Consider the following 22,248-nt stretch of genomic DNA (forward strand, 5'->3'; position numbering starts at 1 on the left):
CTCTCTCTCTCTCTCTCTCTCTCACACACACACACACACACACACACACACACACACACACACACTCACACACTCGGCGCAATTGGCAATCGATAAAGGCAGTGTTCAAATGCACACCCTCTCTCAGTCCGTCCTCAGAGGTGCTTTAGGAATTAAGGGGGCGAGGTGTTATAGGAGGGCAGATGTAAGCTAGATATAGTGCCGGGCAAGAGCGCACCAGCAGAAACGAAGTGACTTGGTGCCCCTTGTTCTCGACAGAGATGGTTGAGTCCTTGTCAAGGTTGCCGTGGTACTCTCCTAAAATTCAGCACCGCTCACTTCTCTCCAGCGACGCGCTCCATCCGCGCGATTACCTGACCGCGCGGCAGGCGGCTCGCCTGCTCCTCGTCTGAGAAGGGAAGGCATATTTATACATATTTATATACAGCTCGCTTCAGTCCATAAAGAAAACAGGGTAGTGTACGTGTTTTAGTTGCGAAGATGAAGGGGATCTACAGAGACGGATACTACGACGGATCTATTGAACTATCGGACGTGTTCGGCAGGAGATGCGTTACATGTGGCCGAGGGGACTTGGTTCCGGCTAAAGCGATGAGGATTAGGACGGCCGTCATTTTCTGGAATCTCGTCTTTTCCATGATGTTCACTTGTGTGAAAGGTACGCCACTGCAGCAGCAGCAGCAGCTTCTTTTTAATGTTTTCTATATGCTTGTATGTGTGTGTGCGGGCGCGCGCATGTGTACATGTGTGCATGTGTGCAAAAAAACAATGTGGCTTTAACGTTGCAAACGTGTACAAAATAGACAAGGGGACGGAGTTTTGGGGGACTTATTGCGTCGGTTGTGAGGCTCAATGCAGGCTTTGAGCGGGTGGGGGGGGTCGTCGCTCAATAGATATTCTTGCAGTATAGCCCTACGCTTCAGCAGCCTACGTGAGCTGCTTTGCTTAGTAGGCTAACTAGTGAATTGTTGGGGTGCAAGTGCGTGCACTGCAGACTTACTATATGGGATGTGCGGAGATTCTCGTTTATTTTAGGCTACGGCAAGTCCGCATATCACATTTCTGGGTCGAGTTGCAATACCGGGGGGCGAATTTCTTCGGGGTTTCCAGTTTTTCGCCAGAAATACCGGCTGAAACAACTGAAGCTCGGACAATTAGTGTTGTGGGGACCGTTTGTCCGCCGGTGTTCATTGGAGGCTGTCGGTGCATGCAGGTGTAAGGTGGGCTCGTTAGTATTCAAGTGGCTCTATCTCAGCCTCTGCCGATTTGAATAGGTTTTGCCGCTTAGGTAACCTCTGGTCGCATCCTTCTTATGTGGATGCATGAGCATGCATTCATCTTAGTAAATCGGGGAAAAAGTCATCACAGTCAAATGTTGCCCTCGCCCTCTGCATGTTGCAGTGTCATGCATTCCGTAACGTTTCTTACTCAGCTCCACCTCACAAATCAAAAGGCTTTTTTTTCGTTTCTTTTTTTTTTGCATGCTGATCTCTTATTGTTTCAGGGCGTTTTCACGTCACTGGTCTAATTGTAGCTAATTCATTCATATTCGCAAAATATTCACTCGTGTGAAAACACTCTAACTGTTCTGTGCCCATATTTAACCCCAATTAACAACTTGCATATGTCTAATGAAATCCATGCTTCATTCAAATTCATCTCAACTGACAACTGACCAGATCTACTAAAATATTCCAAGTTCTACTCCTTATTTTACCCCCATGTTCATTTAATCTGTGTGGGTCTGTCTGTGCAAGAACGTGTGTGTGTGTGTGTGTGTGTGTGTGTGTGTGTGTGTGTGTGTGTGTGCGTGCGTGCGTGTGCGTGTGCGTGCGTGTGTGTGTGTGTCAGCGTATGAGTGTGTGTGTATGACACATTGAAATGTAATTGCTTATGTAGCTCATATCACTGTCTGCACCACCATTCATACAACCCTTATAGCTGTAATTCAAATGAACTTTTATAATGGGCTACACAAATAAAATGGACTTGACTGGTCAATTTACTGTGCATTTTGTGTGTGTGTGTGTGTGTGTGTGTGTGTTTGAGAGCGCGTGTATGTGTATGTGTGCGCGTGTGTATAAACTATACAATTCTTACATGTCCAGTCATTGTCGGTACATGTTCTACCACTTATAAAGCTGTAGAAAAAATCACACTGAAGTTGAAGCTTAAGATACAGTTTATGTAGAGCTGTAGTCTCTCAAAAATATTGCAGTTCTGCTGGATTTTACTAAGTGTGTGTGTGTGTGTGTGTGTGTGTGTGTGTGTGTGTGTGTGTGTGTGTGTGTGTGTGTGTGTGTGTGTGTGTGTGTGTGCACGGATGCGTGCGTGTGCGTTTCTCTGTGTGTGTGCACGTTGCATATATGAGTGGGCATACAGTATGCTGAGCGCGTGCGTGCGCCCGTGCGTCCACTTCCCATGCAGATATCAATTTACATGCGGATTGTTCACCCTGTGAGTAATTCTCATGTCTGTCTAATGGGGGTGGATGAAATGTGCTGCATGCACAATGGTGGCGCCCACCAGGAACGAGCCAAGCCAAGTTGAAGCAGAGTCAGGCACAGCGCTGTTTCATCACCACCCACATTGTGGCAATGTCAAACCTCAGGGCTACCACCAATTCTAGCTCTGCTCCTTATTAGGGAGCCAGCCAGCCAGCCAGCCAGGAGGGAGGGGGCGAAAGCAGGGTGGAGAGGAGAAAGGTCTAGTTTCGAGTCTTGGAAAGAAGCGAGGGAGAGAAAGCAAATAGAGGAGGGGATGGTTGAACAGCTGTTGTTCCTCTGACAGCTGACACTTTGTTGGCGTGAGTAAAGAGAGCTCGCAACATTTGGCCTACGACTCACCTCTGCTGTAAACATAATGACGTGTTTCTTCGCAACTTTGCTCTTGCAAAGCATGTGTATATACTCTGCAGCAAATGTGCTGGAGGTACTTTTCTTATTGAGTAGAATTACAGTATTTTGAGCTATGACCCGAGGGAACCCCCACGGTGCGCGGTTCCGTCTCTTAGTTCTCAAACTTTTCTCTGTCGCTTGTCAGAAACTCGCCACTTTATTGTCGCACATAAAATGGGATGTGTGGCCTTCTGAGCATGAGCGTACCGGAAGCTCAGCCGCCCACATCCCACGCAGCGTTTCACGGTTTCCTGTGGGTACTTCCAATACTTTTATATTGGTGTTGGGGGGGCAGGGGGGTTGTTGTTGCTGATGTTGTTATTTTGAAAGCGGTTCAGCACCGAACAATGGAGGACACCCACTGCCGCTGTGACATTTAATCCCCGGGGACTTCACATAACCGCTTAAAAAGGGTGGACACAGTCCCTAAATTGACAGTCACCAAACTAAATGGCTTGATTCCACAGGCTGCATTTCTTTTTAACAGAACGAAAGATGTGGCTCAATTGCTAATTTGGGGGGTTTTCCCCCCCTTTTTCTTCCCAATTGTACCCGTTCAATTACCCCACTCTTCCGAGCCGTCCCGCTCGCTGCTCCACCACCTCTGCTGATCAGAGGAGGGCTGCAGACTACCACGTACCTCCTCCGATACAGGTGGAGTCGCCAGCCGCTTCTTTTCACCTGACAGTGAGGAGTTTCACCAGGAGGACGTAGCGCGTGAGAGCATCACGCTATCCCCCCCCCCGAACAGGCACCCCGACCGACCACAGGAGGCGCTAGTGCAGCGACCAGGACACACACCCACATCTGGCTTCCCACCCGCAGACACGGCCAATTGTACCTGTAGGGACGCCTGACCAAGCCGGAGGTAACACGGGGATTCGAACTGGTGATCCCCGTGTTGGTAGGCAACGGAATAGACCGATACGCTACCCGGGAGCCTCAAATCGCTAATGTAATGATAATAATAATAATAATGATAATAATAATAATAATTAATAATAATAATAAACTTAATCTTATACAGCGCTTTTCTTATACTCAAAGTCTCTTTACAGTAAAGGGGGTGAAACAAGACAGCAGATAAACATAGCACAGACATACAGGGGAGGATGGGAAGGAAGGGGGGCTACGAGAGGGAGAAGCGGCAGCCACACACCACGCCAGCAGTACTCTCCCACTTAAACAGACACAAAAGGGCAAGAAAAACAAAAAACAACAACACTGTAGACGTTGATGTTGTGTAGGGGTTTACTCCCGTAGCCTCTTCCTCTCCCGAGGTGTCCACCAGGCAGTGGCGCTATTTAACCCACAGCTGGGGGCTGGTTCGTGGGCATCAGGGAATATCCACACATCGGTGGGCCTGCGTACCGCACGTCTAGGGACCAGACCTCCTCCGAGTCCCTTGTAGTTCAGCCAAGGTGTACCCAGTTACAGTGTGTCGCCACGAGGAGGCGCTACATAGGGCTCGCTGTTGGAGAGGCTATGTACTGGCAGGGAGAGACTTACACACTCGGCTCTCCTGTTCGCATTGCTGCTAGCCAGCGGTGAAGGTTGTGTGTGACACGTGACAGACACACAACACTACACCAACACACTAGACGCTTCACAACAACCCCACCTCTTACACAAGAATGTCACACAATATAATAATCTGATGAAAACAGTCAGTTTGCTCTAGCTTGCCGGTAATGTCAAAATTGTTGGGATTTACCCATTTTGGACATTCTCGCTGTCTCAGCTAAGATCAGTCTAGTCAAGGATAATGTAGTCACAGAGCTGCAAACATCTTACTCATATTGCTCAAGTGTGGGTAATGTCATGTAAGGCATCAGACTCAAATGACTTACTTGTAAGGGACTGTGATTTTCTCAAAATTTCACATGAAGACCCAGATTGGAGCACTACCTTGTGTTTTGTGAATATACCCTTGATGGTACGTCTCTTAATGGACAGCAATGGAGTGAAATAGATTCCTATGTTAATGGATGCAACCCATTTCACATGATTCTTTTGCTCCACTACTGTATATGGAAAAGGGAGAACACCTATTCAGTTTCTTGCAGTCTCCCAACTAATAGCCTGGGTGTAGGGGACTTTTTTGTTATGGCGAGATGGAAGAATTGCAAGAGAGGACGCAGAAGGGAAAGGCATGTGTTATATGGCATATTCTCCCAACTTTCATAACACCGCAGGGGAACAAGATTGACCAGATTGTTAAAAAATCATCATCACCCACCTGTTGCACTTTCAGTTTTGTCTCTTGTAACAAAAATACATTCTTTGCAATTTTCCCTTAAGTTTCTGCATTTTGACACACCAAATGTACCAGGTAGTGTCTAATTGCTGGTAAGGTGTGTCGCGCATACACCAGTGGCGGTTCTAGCTTGTATGGTGTCCTGGGTGAACCCCCCTTCACCCCCCTCCCTGCTAACAAATACTGTGTGTCTACCCCCCTCAGCCAACAAAAAAGCACCATTCTGCACTAACTAATTTTTATTCAGACATTTGGAGCAGCACATAAATAATCATAACATTTAAAACTATAAATATGGAAAAAAACACTCGTAAATATAAAAAAGAAGTAACAAAGACAACCCCCCAAATTGTAGTATATAAATGCAAATGAAAAAGAAAAGTGAATTATCAAACTATTACCCAATTACTAACAAAACACACACAAATAAAACTACATTGCACAAACCCTAAATCACACAAGTACACAAATAAATAACACACTTATAAAGAAGAGAACCTCATTATTACACTATTGTTCTTCAAACAAGAAACACACAAACTAAATTGCACAACTGCCATCGATAAGTCCTGACCTGTTTTGCCTCCCTTGATGCAAAGTCATTAATTAAATCATCATAAGAAATCTGCCCAACAACTGCATGGTTAATACTGATGACAGCAAGACAGCTAAGGTGTTCCTGTGGACCTCAGGTAGAATTTGACGAGCTTCAACTTTGAAAAGCTCCTCTCTGCTTCAGCCATGGTCACTGGAACGCTGGCGTTGGAAGAGGGAGGACAACGAGACTTTTTGTCCCCCATTTTTAGGTGTAATGGTCGCAATTCCTGACGACTCTGCCGTCCAGTGCATGAGAGACGTGGACGTGGCAAGAGTCCACACAGTTGGAAACGCTCTCAAGGCTTTTGACATCCCATAACTCTGTGCTCAACTCTACACACATCACAATAGTCACCAAAATCGCCACCCTTGTAGGTGTTCTGGCAGCACCAGGAGATGTAGCAGGTGTTTTTAGTGAGGTGTCTCTACCTCACTGTGCCAATGTCCAATGCCCCAGCTGAGCGGAGTTTCTCAAGTCTGTGTTGTTTAAAGACCTGCATCCAATCTACAATGACAGAGAAACAGCTTAACAACCTGCTTTCCCTGCAAAGGCACAAAGACGTGACTGATAATTTGGACATGAACAAAGTGTTAAATAGATTTTGCTTTGGGAGTGAGAGGCGCACTCAGTACTTTGGAAAATAATGGGTGGCTAAACCTTGCTCATTCTTCTTAGAGCAGTTTTCAGCAGGATTTTTTGACAGACATGCAGCCAAGCATGGGATAATTATTAGACGTGCTCTGCTTGCAGAATATTGAAGTATGAAGCCTACTGATCATGTTTCCTTATCACAAAATGTTAAAATGTTAAATTGAGTGGACCACTGCTCACAATAGTGACCAAACTTTTCTACTTTTTGGGTTATGTATTTGTTATCTACGAGTTAATAAGTACAATTTTATCAATAATACATTATCAACTTGTGCTGAAGAGATTTGTATAGTGTCACATTTTTAGGGGCCTAAACCTCGCTGTACTGCGGTGCTGTCTATTTGTATGTTAGCAGGCTTATTGGATGTAAAGACTCCATTTTAATAGTGCATGGATTTTGATGCTCTTCCGAATCTTATTAAAAAACATATTGACTGGTTGGTTGGTTATAGTGTAACAGTTCTCAGAGTGAAAAACCCAAGGATGCTCCTTTTGAGTCAAACCTTTTTAGCTTCTTGTTGGTGGACCACTGCCCTAAAAAAAGAAAGAAAAACAAAAGCTGCTACCATTTTGATCTGAATGCATTCCCTCTTCCCTGATGGTAAGAGAGAATGCATTTCTTACCACATTGTAGTTGCACAAAAGCGGTAGGCTAGGCCGAGAATGAGAGCAATTAACGTGAAAAAGTTCACAAGTCTATTATGTCACCCAAACCTGGTTGTCCCCCCATTTCAAAACTCATCCCGGTGCCGCTGCACTGAAAGAACAAGACAAATTCTGAGAACAGTCCACACACTTGGATACATTTCTGAGAACTCACTTTCGTGTATAAATATCAGCAGCTCAGGCAGGGTCATGGTCACGAACAGGACCAGCGCATGCGCTTCTACTGTTAAAAACAATTATGCCGCCCCTATATTGCAATGCACCACACTAGCAACAACACACAAAGGCCAACATGCCATACAGATAAAGTAAAAACCAGCAACAACACATAAACGCCAGTATGCCATACACATAACACAAATAGTCGAGTGCAACACTTGTGTGCTCAAAGTGTCAACAATATTCATACAACGTATGCAGACATTTTGCAGATCCATATACAAATAATGCACCAAAAGGGTCTGCATAACACCTCAACAACCTGCTTCCAATTTCTTTACAGCAGATATGGCAGCACATATAGCTGTTTTCTAAATATCCAATTCCAGCTCCTCAAACTAAATAATACTAGTGCAAATCTCTTCTATACACCACGTTCTCATATGTGCCAAATGCACACACGTGAAATGTGCGCAAGCACATATCATCAGCAACTTAGACAACAACTAGAGTGCAAATAAAGCTTACCTTTCAGAAGTTGTACATGGCGGACATAATGTTTTTCTCGAAGACAATCGAAATGGGTGTCAGTAGGCCAGGCTATCACTGGCTCATGAGAGCTAGGGGCAGGGGGCGGCTGCAGGTGCAGCGCAGCTGACATCAGTCGTTTGCACGAACAAATTTGTTCTTATACACCCATGGAATTTTTTTAAACCTTGAAGTTTGTCTCAGGGCGAAGTGTAAAGCCTGGGTAACCCTTAATTTAGACACCATTGGTTAACACTGGGCAAGGTGGCGCAGTGGTTAGTGCGGTCGATTCACGGCAAGAAAGTCCTGGGTTCGAGCCCCGGGGAAGTTCAACCTTGAGGTTCGTCCCAGGTCGTCCTCTGTGTGGAGTTTGCATGTCCTCCCTGTGTCTGCGTGAGTTTCCTCCAGGTGCTCCGGTTTCCTCCCACAGTCCAAAGACATGTAGGTCAGGTGAATCGGCCGTACTAAATTGTCCCTAGGTGTGTGTGTGTGTGTGTGTGTGTGTGTGTGTGTGTGTGTGTGTGTGTGTGTGTGTGTGTGTGCGTGTGTGCGTGTGTGCGTGTGTGTGTGCGTGTGTGCGTGTGTGTGTGTGTGCGTGCGTGTGTGCGTGCGTGCGTGTGTGCGTGTGTGCGTGTGTGCGTGTGTGTGTGTGTGTGTGTGTGTTCGTGTTCATGTGTATGTGTGGGCCCTGTGATGGACTGGTGGCTTGTCCAGGGTGTCTTCCCGCCTGCCACTCAATGACTGCTGGGATAGGCTCCAGCATCCCTGCGCCCCTGGGCAGGATAAGCAGTTTGGCTAATGGATGGATGGATGGATAGTTAACACTGATGTCTTTGCAAGCTTGGGTGGTAGACAATAGATGCTAAGGGGAAGGAACTACTACACATAACCATCATACTTTGCTTCTGACTGTTATGCCTAGTCCACACATACATGGGTGTTTTTGAAAACGGTTCTGAATAAAAGATTCCATGCACACAAGCTTTGTTTAAAAAAAAACTCCATCCAAAGGAAAACACAAAAACTCATGCAACGCAACACAACGAATGCGCTGTCAAGAACATGCCAAGCCAACAGGTAGCGATATAACCCCAATCCTAAAGCCATGTTGGCCAAAGCAACGGGAGGGAGAGAGAAAGGACGATGGTTTTACAGAGTTCCAAGGAAAGTGGGAGAAATGAGGTGTGCAGCAAGGAACAGGAGAGATTAGACAATAATTTCAAGAATCAGATTTGGACACACTGGACTAAACAGTACACTTTTCAAAATAGGCAAACACAATGCAGGCAGGTGTGACTACTGTGGGCAAGAAGAAACAATAGAGCATGTTATGATATATTGTCAGAAATATGAGGCAGAGAGAAGGCGTATGGCTCAAAATCTCAGAAAAATAAAAGTACAATTTGATTTAATAGATATTCTACAGAAGAACTCAACCGAGTGTTATAAAATCTTATTTCAGTATCTTAGAGTAACTAATTTGATTAATTACGCTATTCCCGGCCAGCGGGAATAGTGTAATTAATTGACATGCTGATCCACACTCCATACCAGTTGGTGGCGGTAATGCGCCAATTCGTTGTTTGCCAACCGCCAATAAACACCAAGTAGACGAAGAAGCATGGAAACCCGTTAACGACAAGCAGCTCCGTTTTCCCTGTCTACATAAGTGGAGTTTCTGAAAATCTTCACCCTGGAAGTTTTCCAAAAGGTTGGGGTTTTTTTGTGTGTGATCTAAAATGTAGTTTACGTGTGGACGAAATGCGAAAAGGCATAGAGGAAGCTACATTTTCAAAAATACCTATGTACATGTGGACTAGGCTTGAGAACTAAAAAAATTCCATGGGTGTTTAAGAACAAATTTGTACATACGAACAGTTGATGAATAAGGCCCAGTGTGCATACGGAACACGTAGCCTAACGAGCCTGCAGTCAGCTGGTTACTTTTGCTCATGAATAGTTGGCCCACATTTCCCCGCCCTTGCCAATTGCCTAGTTCGCCTATATGGATAGACGCGCCAGCAGTGGTCGCGAAACCGATCGCACAAATGCCACGATTCCGATTCCGATTTTTTTTTGTTTTTTCTTGTTTTGTTTTTTTGTGGGCGCCCCATGCCGCCCTGTGCGGCTGTCCATGTCGCCCATACCCAAATCCGCCTCTGGCATAAACAGTAATCTGGCCACAAAGCCCTTGATGCACTGTAGACTTACTTTCAATGTGATTATGTAAAGAGACTGGGAAGGCTGCTGGGGCTAATCAGGATTACAATTTGTCTGTGTAATTACACACTATCTGCTGGGAATGTGGGGCATTATCCCGCTGCTCTGCAGGTTCTTGATCTCCGCAACAGCCGACAAAGAAGAGCAGAAGTGCAACAAAACACTGGCTAGTCTCAGGCAGTACTCACTTGGGTCCCACTGGACTTGAACTGAACAACACACTGTTGTGTGCTACAGGAACCTGTACTAGAAACAATGTTACTTCCTGGTTCTCCAGATACCTTTTCCAGTAGCTAGGTGGCAGCTAATGAGATTGTCCTATATAAAAGTTCTTCTTAGATAGCCCACTGGCCTCTGGTTTATGGGTTTAGACCCGAATTAAGCTCTCAAATGCTGCTATCAGGTCCCTTGTATGGTTAGCTATAGTTTGTTGAATCTGATTAAGTCAGTTACATTACATTACATTACAGTCATTTAGCTGACGCTTTTATCCAAAGCGACTTACAATAAGTGCATTTAACGTGGGAAATCAGGAGAACTACTAGTCATCAGAGGTCATAAGTGCATCTAAACAAGCACCTGAGAGTAAAACCAGTGCTAAAGTGAAAGCACAAGAAAGAGTTCTTTACAGGGTTCTTTGCAGGTATCAGTTTTAATATAAGCAACTCCTCTTGGGGAGGGGGATTGGTGATATTTTGTCTTCAAGTCAAAAAACAAAAACTCATCTTACTGTTTGTTCCTTGAGATGAAATGAAATAGTTTGAGGAAAAGCTGCTTTAAGTGAGCCCAGTCTGAAGATGGGCTGGTGACCATCTGCGACACCGCAGGTGCAGTTTACCGATGAGATTAAGCCCTGTCAAATGTGTGGAAGCATATTCTCTGATAACATCTGTGCCTGTATCTCTGGCTGCTGTGGTCAACCCTTTGCCTGATTTGATGGCTTTCTAGCCATCAAAATCAGCCAAAGGGTTAGTCTTATTGTGCTAGTCTTATTGTGGACCCCAGTAAGACTAGTGGTGCTTTAGGGCACAGCTAGTGGGGATCCTGATAAACTAAACTAAAAACTAAACGAGCATTTTTAAAAACGCCCAATCCAATGTTTCAACCAGAGTAATAGGATCAAGAAGATGATGCAAAATCTCAAATCTGGACGCAAGGGTTATTTATGCAGTTGCTGTGTTTGCTAACAGTTGTTTAGAGGTTTATGAAAAGTATTAGGAAAACAGTAGCTACCATGCCAATAACACATTACAATATGTGTTTCCTTGTAACCCATTTCATGTGGCTTGATTGCCATGTGATTTCATTATTTCAAGTTTGCTTGTAACGATGTACTAACAATGAAGTGTTTCTTATGTCATAAATTGCCTCCCATGGGCTAAAAGGAATCTTTGTTTAGAAAAAGCAAACGCCATCTGTCAAAGGTGAAGTCAATATGTTGTTGTTTCAATCAGTTTGTCAATTCATTCCCTGCACCTGCCTGATCCAGTTCAGTGTTGCAGGGACCTGGAGCCTATCCTAGAAAAACATTGGGCAGAAGTCAGGGAGACACTCTGGACAGGCCGCCAGTCCATCACAGGGCAAACACACAGTCACTCACACATCATTCATACGGACATGTATAGGAAATGTAGAGTCTCCAATTTACCTGAGGTAGAGCTTTGGACCACTGCAGGAAACAGGAGTAGCCAGTGAAAACCCACGCAAACACCAGGATAACATGCAAACTTGACACAGAGGGGCCGAGGCCCTACAGCAGACTCTTACTCTGTGGCAACAATTCTCCTAGCTAAGCCATCACGCGGCACCCATTTAAAGCATGTCTGTCTCTATTACCCCCGTTGACACTCACCATAATTACTATAATAAAATGTTTAGAAAATGAGGCTTTATGGATAGCATGCTTCCTTTCAGATCTATATGGTGCCCTTCTGGTAGTAGCTGAAGGGGGGGGGGTCTAAGTGTCTATCAGATAGTAGTTTTTTGTGATTTGTGAGAAGAGTAGACACTTTAAGGGCACCACTGTCAGGAAAACAAAGTGGGATGATTTAGAGGTAATTGAAGAGGTGGGTATACTGAGTGCATAAGGGTGTCTTGCAAGCCCATTATCCTACCTCAACAGTTATTAAACTGATAGGTGAGTATGCTCTTATCTAAATGAAACAATGAGCAAGCTTTGTATACTTGCCTATAGTTTGCAATTGCAATCCAAAAACCATATCTAGAGCATCAGCGTACATGATCTGAACCCCCCAGGGAAACACTAAACAAAGGCTTGGAAAATTAAAAAGTGCACTGTATTTTGACTGAATTTCCAGCCAGCTTGACTAATTCCTAAATTTCTGGTTTCTTTTGTACGAAAAAGTAGCTAAATTTGGTCTTTACTTAAGTGCTAAAGTCGATCTTTGGACGACAAAGTCCATTTTCCAGCTACTGCTGTGCACTTAATGGAAGAGGTATTGATTTACTAATCATCTCATTATAGGGATCCATGTTGTGTACTCTGGCCTTTCAGCCTCGCGTGACATTCCAGCTCTATAAAGACATGTCAATGCTACATAAACAGACTGTCAACTGGAATAGGACACTCTTCAGGCAGGTAGAGGAAAATAGTCTTGTTTTGTTCTTTCTTCTCTCTTTTATTCCCTTGTGGGGGATATGAAATGGAGATTTTATTGTTTGTTTAGGAGACTGGTGGTTAGAGAGACAGGCTTCCCACTGGACGTGCTGTTGGCTCTGTGCTTTGTGCTGTACAGCAGCTCTCACAGTGGTTGCCTGGAATCAGGTGTAATATGGCCCAGTAGCACTTTGAGGAGATATTGGTGTCTAGCCATATAATAGTGTATCTGCGGGCAAGAAGCTGAGAAGCCAATAGCATGCAGACGCTGAGAGACAGATATCACATTTGGCCGTGGAGACACACAACATCTGCGTTATTTCCTCATTTGGTGGTGTTTGTTTACGATTGTGTGTGTGTGTGTGTGTGTGTGTGTGTGTGTGTGTGTGTGTGTGTGTGTGTGTGTGCACTAACAATGTTTTGGTGTGGCAATATATGTAATATATTCTGGTATTTTTCCCCTCAGTGGTCGGCAATTCAAAACCACCAAATGAAATATTTCAGAGCCCTCTTTCAAATTGCACCGACACACTCATGAGGTAATAGTCATTCTCTAGAGACCCTCTTTTCTGTTTCTGTTTAGTGAAGACCATTTTCCTCTTTCGCCATGCACGCAGACATGTAGAGTGAGGGACTGTGATTTTGCACATTGTATCAGTAGGAAATGTGAAGGTGCAGCATGGCCATGCAGATAAAATGCCTCTTAGGGGGACACCATTTTAAAGTAGCTGTTCACTAATGCTGCTGTCTAAGCCCTAGCAGCCATTGTTGTTGCATTCCTGGTTGTGCTGATGAAAAATTATTTTCTCTCTCCCTTCCCGTTTCTCATCTGCAGTTCAGGGATGAGCTTGTCATAGATCAGAGATTGAAGTACTTGGATTTCGAAAAACAAAATTGCCTCTAAATATAACAACTAAGTGCTGTCTGTAGTGATTTGATTTGGAGACTGAGGCCCTAATGATTCACAATGTATGACAGACAAAGTATGACAGCGGATGAAAAACAACAGTTTTTAACTTAATTTTTTTTTCCTCTGGCAGTTTCAGTTTTGAAAACACGGTATTCTTTTTTTTTTTAACCTCTAAAAGTTCCTATGAAGAGAACTTTACCCAGCTGCACTCTTCCCCTGAGTCAAAATCAATACCGTGCAACACAAGGGAGTGGCTATTTATAACGCTTGTTTTTGTCATTCTGCTGTTTTGCAAGAGGGAGTAAAAGACAGCAGTGAGATCTTGCTACAAATGAAGCCCACCACAGTGTCCCTTGACCTTTATTTTGCTTGGTAGGAACTCCATCTGTTCACTTTGAGCCCTTTAACCAGGCCTCACTGATGGATATCTCTCTTTTGGCTGACTCACCTTTAAGGTCAGGTGCAAATCAATACAGGTTTTTTTTTTATTTGGCACTCTCAGTTTGATTGGAGTAGTGTTATTGTCTCTCCCTCCGTTTGTGATAGGCCATCATGATGAACAATGATGAAATACCATCCAGGGGAAGAGATGTCCTTCACTGAGCATACACTACAGTCGATCTTGCGGAAATGGAGCATCAAGCTGGGAAAGAAAACAACATTCCAAAAATGAGTCAAGAAGAGGAACTGAAAAGTGCATAGCTCACTGAGTTTGTGGACATTGGGCTTAGGATGTGTTTGAGGGAAAATATTGTGATGTATGTGGGACGAGGGCAGAGCACTATCCATGCACATACAGAGCCCGGCCTGTCCTCCATCAACTCCTCATTTGCCCCCTAAAACAACAAAAGACAAAGCACACTTCTGAAAGAAATAGTAGACTTTTAATTGAATTTTTTTGTACTGCAAACTTGTTGGTTTCTCCCTAAGCATGGTTAAATTGATCGCCTGAAGATAACCCCCCCCCCCAAAAAAAAGAAAAAAGAAAAGGGAGACTGCATCAAACAGCAGCTTTGAGGGCGGAAATATGTGCTTTTTCTCCTGGGGAAAAAATATACATCATGATCAACCCACCCCTAATTCTATGCGTAATAAGGGGCCATCTAAGATGCCGAGACCCCACGTGACGTAGGGTGACACACATGGGGTCCGGCGTGTTGGACCAATAGAATATGAGATGGTAGAAAGGCGACACGCCGGCCTGACGGTAACTGTTGTAGTTTCTCACGCCTACTCAAAGAGTTTAGTTGGCTAATCGGCCTTCAACGCGACTGGCACAGCTGCGCTCTGAAACCTGCTCCCAAAGTTCCGCACTGTGATGAAGACCCGCACAACCAATAGAAATGTGCTTGCCAGGCATAGGAAAGTATAATATCTTGTCTGTGAATGTTCTCATTCATCCAGGTCATGGTTATCCACAGGAATTGAATCAAGTGCAACTGGACTTGGTATATATCCGTGAAGACGTTTCGCCTCTCATTCAAGAGGCTTCATCAGTTCGTGCCTTTCTGTCTAGTCAGCTAGCTTGGTCTAGTCAGAGTCTAGGCAACTAGTCGGACTAGTCTAGTCAGAAAGGCACGAACTGATGAAGCCTCTTGGATGAGAGGTGAAACGTCTTCACGGATATATACCAAGTCCAGTTGCACTTGATTCAATTCCTTTGGAAAAGTATACTATCCATCCATCCATCATCTGAACTGCTTATCCTGCTCTCAGGGTCACGGGGATGCTGGAGCCTATCCCAGCAGTCATTGGGTGGCAGGCAGGGAGACACCCTGGACAGGCCGCCAGACCACCACAGGGCCAACACACACACACACACACACACACACACACACACACACACACACACACACACACACACACACACACACACACACACACACACACACACACACATCCCCCTGGGGACAATTTAGTATGGCCGATTCAGCTGACCTACATGTCTTTGCACTGTGGGAGGAAACCGGAGCACCTGGAGGAAACCCACGCAGACACAGGGAGAACATGCCAACTCCACACAGAGGATAACCCCCAAGGTTGGCCTACCCTGGGGCTTGAACCCAGAACCTTCTTGGTGTGAGGCGACCGCGTTGACCACTGCGCCACCGTACCGCCAAAAATATAAAGTGTGTCAGAATTCCCTGAATTGTACAACACAAGAATACGACTGAGACCTGGGGAAGAAAGCCCTCGCTTGGAAACACGTGTCCAACCAAGTAGGCATATCAGGTAGGCAATATGTGTAGCCTATATGATAAACATATTGCTTAGGTTTGTTATGTGCTTTACAAAGTGTTCCCCCCTCAGTAGCTCTACAGACCTATTAAAGTTTCTTAGTTGAGAAGTGGTTTAATTTTTGTTTTTTGCAACATGACGAACTTGTCCTGCTAGAGGTTTTGCTCTTGTCCGCTGCGCTGAACTCAGCGGCGCACGCGAACGCACACAACTGTAGCGACCCTGTACTGCCGGGAGTGCTGATTAGCGGAGTAAGTCTGTTAGCCCCCTGCTCTCTGCCAATCACGGGAATGCACGTTATGTCGGTCAGTGTGCGTGCCTGTGGTTGGTGGGGGGGCTGGCCCGCTGGTTACTGATTGGCATTATTGGTTTTTGCGGGCGTGGGGAGAGACCGTCACTGAGTTGTTGCGTTAATGGCGGTCTGTACGGCGTGGCTGTGGCCGACAACAGCAGAGAGTAAAGACGTCGTTCGGCTGTAAGTGTGATCTTTTTAGCGGTGAACGCTACATTATCGTCCATCACCCCTTCTATAGGTGAGTAGGCAGAGACGGTAAAAAAACAAAAACATAAAACAACGAGCGTTAACCTGCTACTGAAAGACTTTGTTGCATTTGCTCGAAACATGCAGTATACATGCAGCTGGTAACTAGGGCAGTTTAATACGTAGTGGAAATAAAGCGGTGGTTGCGTTTCTCCAATTAACTTCACAATCTTCATTGGTAATACAGTTGGAAATTGAGAAAATCATTGATGCCAACCTGCCCTCCATTCAGGGCTTACTCATCCAGACTCAGGAAACGGGCAGGCAACGTCGCTGCAGACCCATGACACCCTAGTTACAACCTGCTCCAGTTCCTCTCCTCTGGTAGGCGCTACAGAGCACTACACCAAAACAACCAGATATAAAAAGTTTCTTTCCGTTGGCTGTCATTCAAATGAATGCTTAACATTGTCAAATAAATCCAAATATTTTGTATACACTATACTGTAACCAGTTATTTTCTTGCCCGGTGTGGGATTCGATACGGGGTGTAGTGCACCACAAGGCGACATCACTGACCGCTCGGCTAAAGGGTCAGACTTGTTAGGTAGGGACTAACGTGTCTTATTAGTAGTTTACAGTCGTCACCCTCCCCCCGGAAGCGCGCCCTCGCGCTTTGTCATTCCGCGCTCCGAAGAGACTTCTGAGGATCTGCACACTTCCGGATCCCACCGCTGCCACCAATGTAACCGGTTATTTTCTCGTCCGATGCGGGATTCGATACGGGATGTACTGCACCACAAGGCGACATCACTAACCGCTCGGCTAAAGGGTCAGACCCGTTAGGTAGGGATTAACGTGTTTTATTAGTAGTTTACAATACTATATACATTGTACATATGCTGATATGCTCTGTCATGTCCATCTACCTCAGGCATTTATGTAAGTAACCTAACATTTATTTCAGCATCTCTGATATATTCTCTGCACCATTGCACTTTATCGCCTCCTATTTCGCCTGTATAGTCAGTCCTTGTGTATCGTGTTGTTATTCTATTGTTAAGCACACTGAGAGCCATGAAACCGCAGTCAAATTCCATATAGTGCAAACCTACATGGCCAATAAAATTGATTCTGATTCTGACTGGCAATATGTATTTGTTGCTGCATCCCTACCACTATGAATAATAGTGAATTTTATATATATAGCGCTTTTCATCACACTCTCAGCCTCTCCCTCTTATGCTATCGACCGTCCGGTTTCATTCGAGGTTGGATTTCACAGAAATGTCATTGACAGTAGGGTTGAGTACCAATCTCGATATTTTTAAGGGTACCGACCAAATTATGTCGGTACTACCGAGTACCTACTCAGGTTAGATCAATCGGTGCCAAATTTCGCTACCTTGAGAGTGAGTTGTGTTGTGAATTAAAATAAATATTTACAAGATTCCTTTTGAGCCCTATGAAAAAAAACCCCATAGTTTACTACTTGTTGCAAGTGCGCATGTGGGTGAGAGAGTATAGTAAGAGCTAGAGAGAGCGAGACTACGTTACCCCCCCCCCCCAAACCTACAACTTGTTCAAGTCCAGTACAGTCAGGGCAATGGCGAGCAGAAAACCGTCACAAGCATCGTTACACGTTTCCAAATTTTAGACAGACAATGCTCACTGCAATATTTGTGATGTGAAATGCAAAGATTACTTCGCATTCCCACGGTGCCGCGCAACTGGCACTGGGCTATGCGTCGCAAATTGTGGTCATTCGCTAATGGATAACCTGAGAGGGACGCTTCGGGTACACACTAATTTGTCTTTGATATATTAACATATATACATTTCAAAATTCCTCAGAATAATAATCTGGCTAAAATGGGAGGAGTCTGTCCATCGATTTTCTCGACAACCGTTCATCGGATTAACTTCACGCTGTGGGTCTGGACGGTCTCATGCTTGTTTATTTTTTTTTTTACTGGTACTGAAAAAGGTACCGTTGGGTACCGGTACTGAATTCCAGGTACCAGTATCGGTTCAGCTGTATTGATTGGACATGTGATCGACTTCACACTTGGCAGGTGTGCTGTGGCTCTGGACGGTCTCGTGCTTGTTTATTTATTTTTTTACAACTGAAATTAAATTTTTACTATTAGAGAGAGAGAGTAAAGTACCGAAAAAGGTACTGTTGGGCACTGGCACTGAATTCCAGGTACCAGTATCGGTTCAGATGTATTGATTGGACATGTGTGGAAATGGCTTGGACATGTGTGGAGGAGAGATGCTGGGTATATTGGGAGAAGGATGCTGAATATGGAGCGGCCAGGGAAGAGGAAAAGAGGAAGGCCAAAGAGGAGGTTTATGGATGTGGTGAGGGAGGACATACAGATGGCTGGTGTGACAGAGGAAGAAGCAGAAGACAGGAAGAGATGGAAACGGATGATCCGCTGTGACGACCCTTAACGGGAGCAGCCGAAAGTAGTAGTAGTAGTAGTATCGGTTCAAATGTAAACGGTACTCGACTCTTATTTGACAGTGATGTAAGTAAGCTTGAACAAGTCAATCTTTTGACATGGGTTTTAAAGTGTTTCTAAACGTCTGATTGCTTTTTTGGGTTGTTGGTTCCCTAAAACCATGAGCCGATTAGCTAAAAATGACTCCGGCTAGTTCTGATAGAACACAGTTCTATCGGAGCTAGATTCAGACAAGCTAACTTTAGCTCTGTAGAACCTGTGGAAAAGCATCTATGATCAGGATATGATGTAAATAATATGTAACATCAATTTAAAATGTGCGGACAGCACTAGGCCTGCTTTCAATTACAAAATATCTTAATTTTGTATTGCTCTCTTTACGTTAGTCACACAACTTGTCCTTTGCATATAGGACAACATTTGCACAACTTATTACAGTATTGGGAAGCCGAAACTGATTTTAATTGCCTTTGTCTATGCTCTTGGTACACAAGTATTTCCACCAATTTACATAAAGTGCTTCAATATGGGGATAATGGAAGCAAGTTGGAGGGGGGTTGGTATATTGTGATTCCAACAACCTTGTATGTGTTGCAAATTATTAGGCATTATGAAATATAATATGCTTTATATACACCAGAGAAAGCCGTGTAGATGAAGATTGACGGAGAAAAACAGAGAGATCTCCCCCACAGGATGGGAAAGATTGACATTTTTCCCTTTGCGGAGTGAATGCTATACGTTGGTGTTGTATGGTGGTGAATGTGTGTTTACGTGCACATCCAAAAGCCAGGGGTAAATGTAACTATTTGAGTAACAGCTGGGGCCAATCCCAGGCTGTCTGTCAGCCAGCCGGCCTTCCTGCTGAGGTCCATGTTTCTGCCAGATTTATGATGTTAAAATACTGATTCATATTTCTGATCCCCATTTTCCCCACTGTGCAGTCACAGCATGTTGTTAATGTAGCTCATCACAGTTTAGTGTCGTTGTTGTGTTGTGTTGTGTGGTGTGGTGTGGTGTGGGGCTAGCGCTGGAGCATTATGTCTGTAGTAACCCAGGGGAGCATAATTGAGGTGACATCAGAGCAGGCGGTGGAATTGTTACAGTGGGGGGAAAAAACATGTGGCGCTGAGCGTTCAATAGACGTGATGCATGTCCTCGCTCCTGTGCACTGTATGCCGCCTGTATAGGCATACTGTATGTTCATCCTCTTTGAAGTCTCAGTGACAATATCAGCATTTGCGAATTTCTGTCTCTAGAAAACAAGCTTTTGTTGAGACGGTTGGTGCTTAACACATTACAAGCTTGTTCAATTCACTGCTCTGAGAAAATGGGATCTCGATTCAAATTCCAAGTCATAATGGATTGCATCTAGAAAGCAAAACAGAAAGAAGAAGGAGGAGGTAGGTGGGAGTGAAAGGGAATGAGAGCATAAAAAGAGGGAGGTTGCAGTGCCAGGAGACAGAAAAAGAAAGGTAGGGGGAAATAAAGACTCGTGGAATGATCAGTTGAAAAGGCAGAAGGTAAAAAAGTGCGAGAGGGGGTGTTGCAGCAATAAAAAAAAGATGCAGCGAGTGTAGAGACCGGTAGAGAGAGAGAACAAGAGCGAATGAGGGAATAACGAGAGTGAGTGTTAGACAGAGAGGCAGAGAGAGAGATCTTGGCAACGAGCATCTGTTCCATCTTCCTCCAGGACATCAGGACAATCAGCCACACAAACACCAGTGAGCAGTTTGCGTAAACGGCATCGCTCTGAGCAGCTCACCACAGCGTTATTCATCTCATGTTCAGACACATAATGCCCAATATTTCAAGCGCTAATACAGTTTCAAAGCTGCCGGCCTTGCCATGATTATAAAATCTGGGTGATATAAGGAAGGCCCCAAAGATAGACTATGTCACTGGAATATTGCCAAGACCTTGAGAAGTTTGTGTTGGACATACTAGTTGCGGCTAAATCTGCTCAGAATGTGTTTGGTCGAAGCTTCTAGACTTAGTTTTTGTATGATAGGTTTTTACTCATTAGCCCGCAATGGTGAATGGCAATTCACCAGACAGACAAAAGTGGGGGTAATTGTTCCAACTAAAAATCAAGCCTTGTTTTTCGGTAGTGGTCAGATGACTGAAGTCTTCACACCGGTGGTTTTCCCCTACATTCATTTTGGCTGTGCATAGTGTTGTTTGTTTTAAATTATTTATCAAAATCAAAATTATATGTTTCAAAATTCAGTTTAACCAGATTTAACTGTTCCTGCTCCAGCCAGCTACTGGATAATTTCCACAACTGTATCCTAAAACAAGCACAAAGCAGGTGATAAAACTGTAAAATGAAATTATGATTATTGTTGACAAATTACAATTTGTCAACAATAATCATAATTTCATTTTAAAATTTATAAACATAATTACAATCATCAATTTACAATCATAATTTCATTTCAGCATTACCTTTGAAGGTAAAAAAAAAGAGAGACTTTATTAATTTTACTGTACATAGCCAAAAAGATTCCTAGTTGACAGTTACTGTGCTCTGGATTTGCAGGAGGACATGTGCCAAAAGCTTGTCTCGCATAGCCTTTGTCCACAATACTGTCTATAAACATGTAACTGTTGCGTCACCAGCATCTCAGTTTCAACTTGCACACATGCTTTTATAAAAATTCATTTTAAAAGCAATTCCAATCATTTATGCGGGTGGAACGAATTTTAGTTCTCGTTGCAGGACTAACAGTGGATTGATTGGGTTAATGGCGAATTTGTAGGAAGTTCACCAGTGCTGTATGATGAGCATGATTACCTTGCGTGTTCCATGTTTGGGGGGGGGTATAATTGTCCACTTTATGAAAACAATGTTTAAGGTGTAAATTCACTACTAGTGCAGTTGGGACACCAGCTCATTGTTAGGCTCAAAAGATGTAAGCTATGTGAACGTTACATACATAAATCTCAGTAACATCGTCATGACAGCTAGGTCAATTGAGCACTGTCTACAGCGTGACTGAATTTCAGCAAGGTCAGATAAAAGAGTGATCACAATCTGTGACCGTCAACCTTCTCAGCTTTGGCCAGGTAGTATCCCTGTAAGGGAGCTAAGGTGAGATGGTGATTTATATGATGCCATATAAATATGAATTATTTCACATTTACAGTTGCAGTGAGAGAAAAATCAGCTGCTTATTTTCACAGAAGATATACAAAATGGCTTGAAAAGGTTTGGTTAGGGAGGATACTCTGTGTGGGCTTCATTATTGGGAATTACTATAGATAGAAACCTGGTGGCCATACAAGGTGAACAATTTGCCTTTATTCTGTGTGGTTTGCCTCCACTGCAATGGGTGTTATGGCGAGCACAATGCACAAACATGCTTTGCCTGCACAGTGTGAAAAGCCAATTACACTATGAGGGAAGATGAGGGGATGAACCATGCATCTTAATTAAGTTTGCTTTTCATTAGACAATTTGCAGAATCACCTCAAATAAAATGGCATTGCTTAGCTCCATGCCACTGTGTGTGTGTGTGTGTGTGTGTGTGTGTGTATATTTATGCCTGCGTAAGT

The 22,248-nt window shown here is 44.1% G+C and overlaps 1 protein-coding gene across 1 annotated transcript in view; it reads left to right on the forward strand.

The window, feature by feature from the left end:
- The first annotated feature begins 480 nt into the window (after positions 1-480).
- Positions 481-22,248, forward strand: part of LOC130118211 (CUB and sushi domain-containing protein 3-like) — a 473,370-nt gene continuing 451,602 nt past the window's right edge. Inside the window, 1 exon segment of the mRNA XM_056286604.1 lies at positions 481-658. Coding sequence (XP_056142579.1) covers positions 481-658 — 178 coding nt within the window.

The sequence above is a fragment of the Lampris incognitus genome, chromosome 9 (genome assembly GCF_029633865.1).
Source record: "Lampris incognitus isolate fLamInc1 chromosome 9, fLamInc1.hap2, whole genome shotgun sequence".
In the NCBI taxonomy this organism is placed as follows: Eukaryota; Metazoa; Chordata; class Actinopteri; order Lampriformes; family Lampridae; genus Lampris; species Lampris incognitus.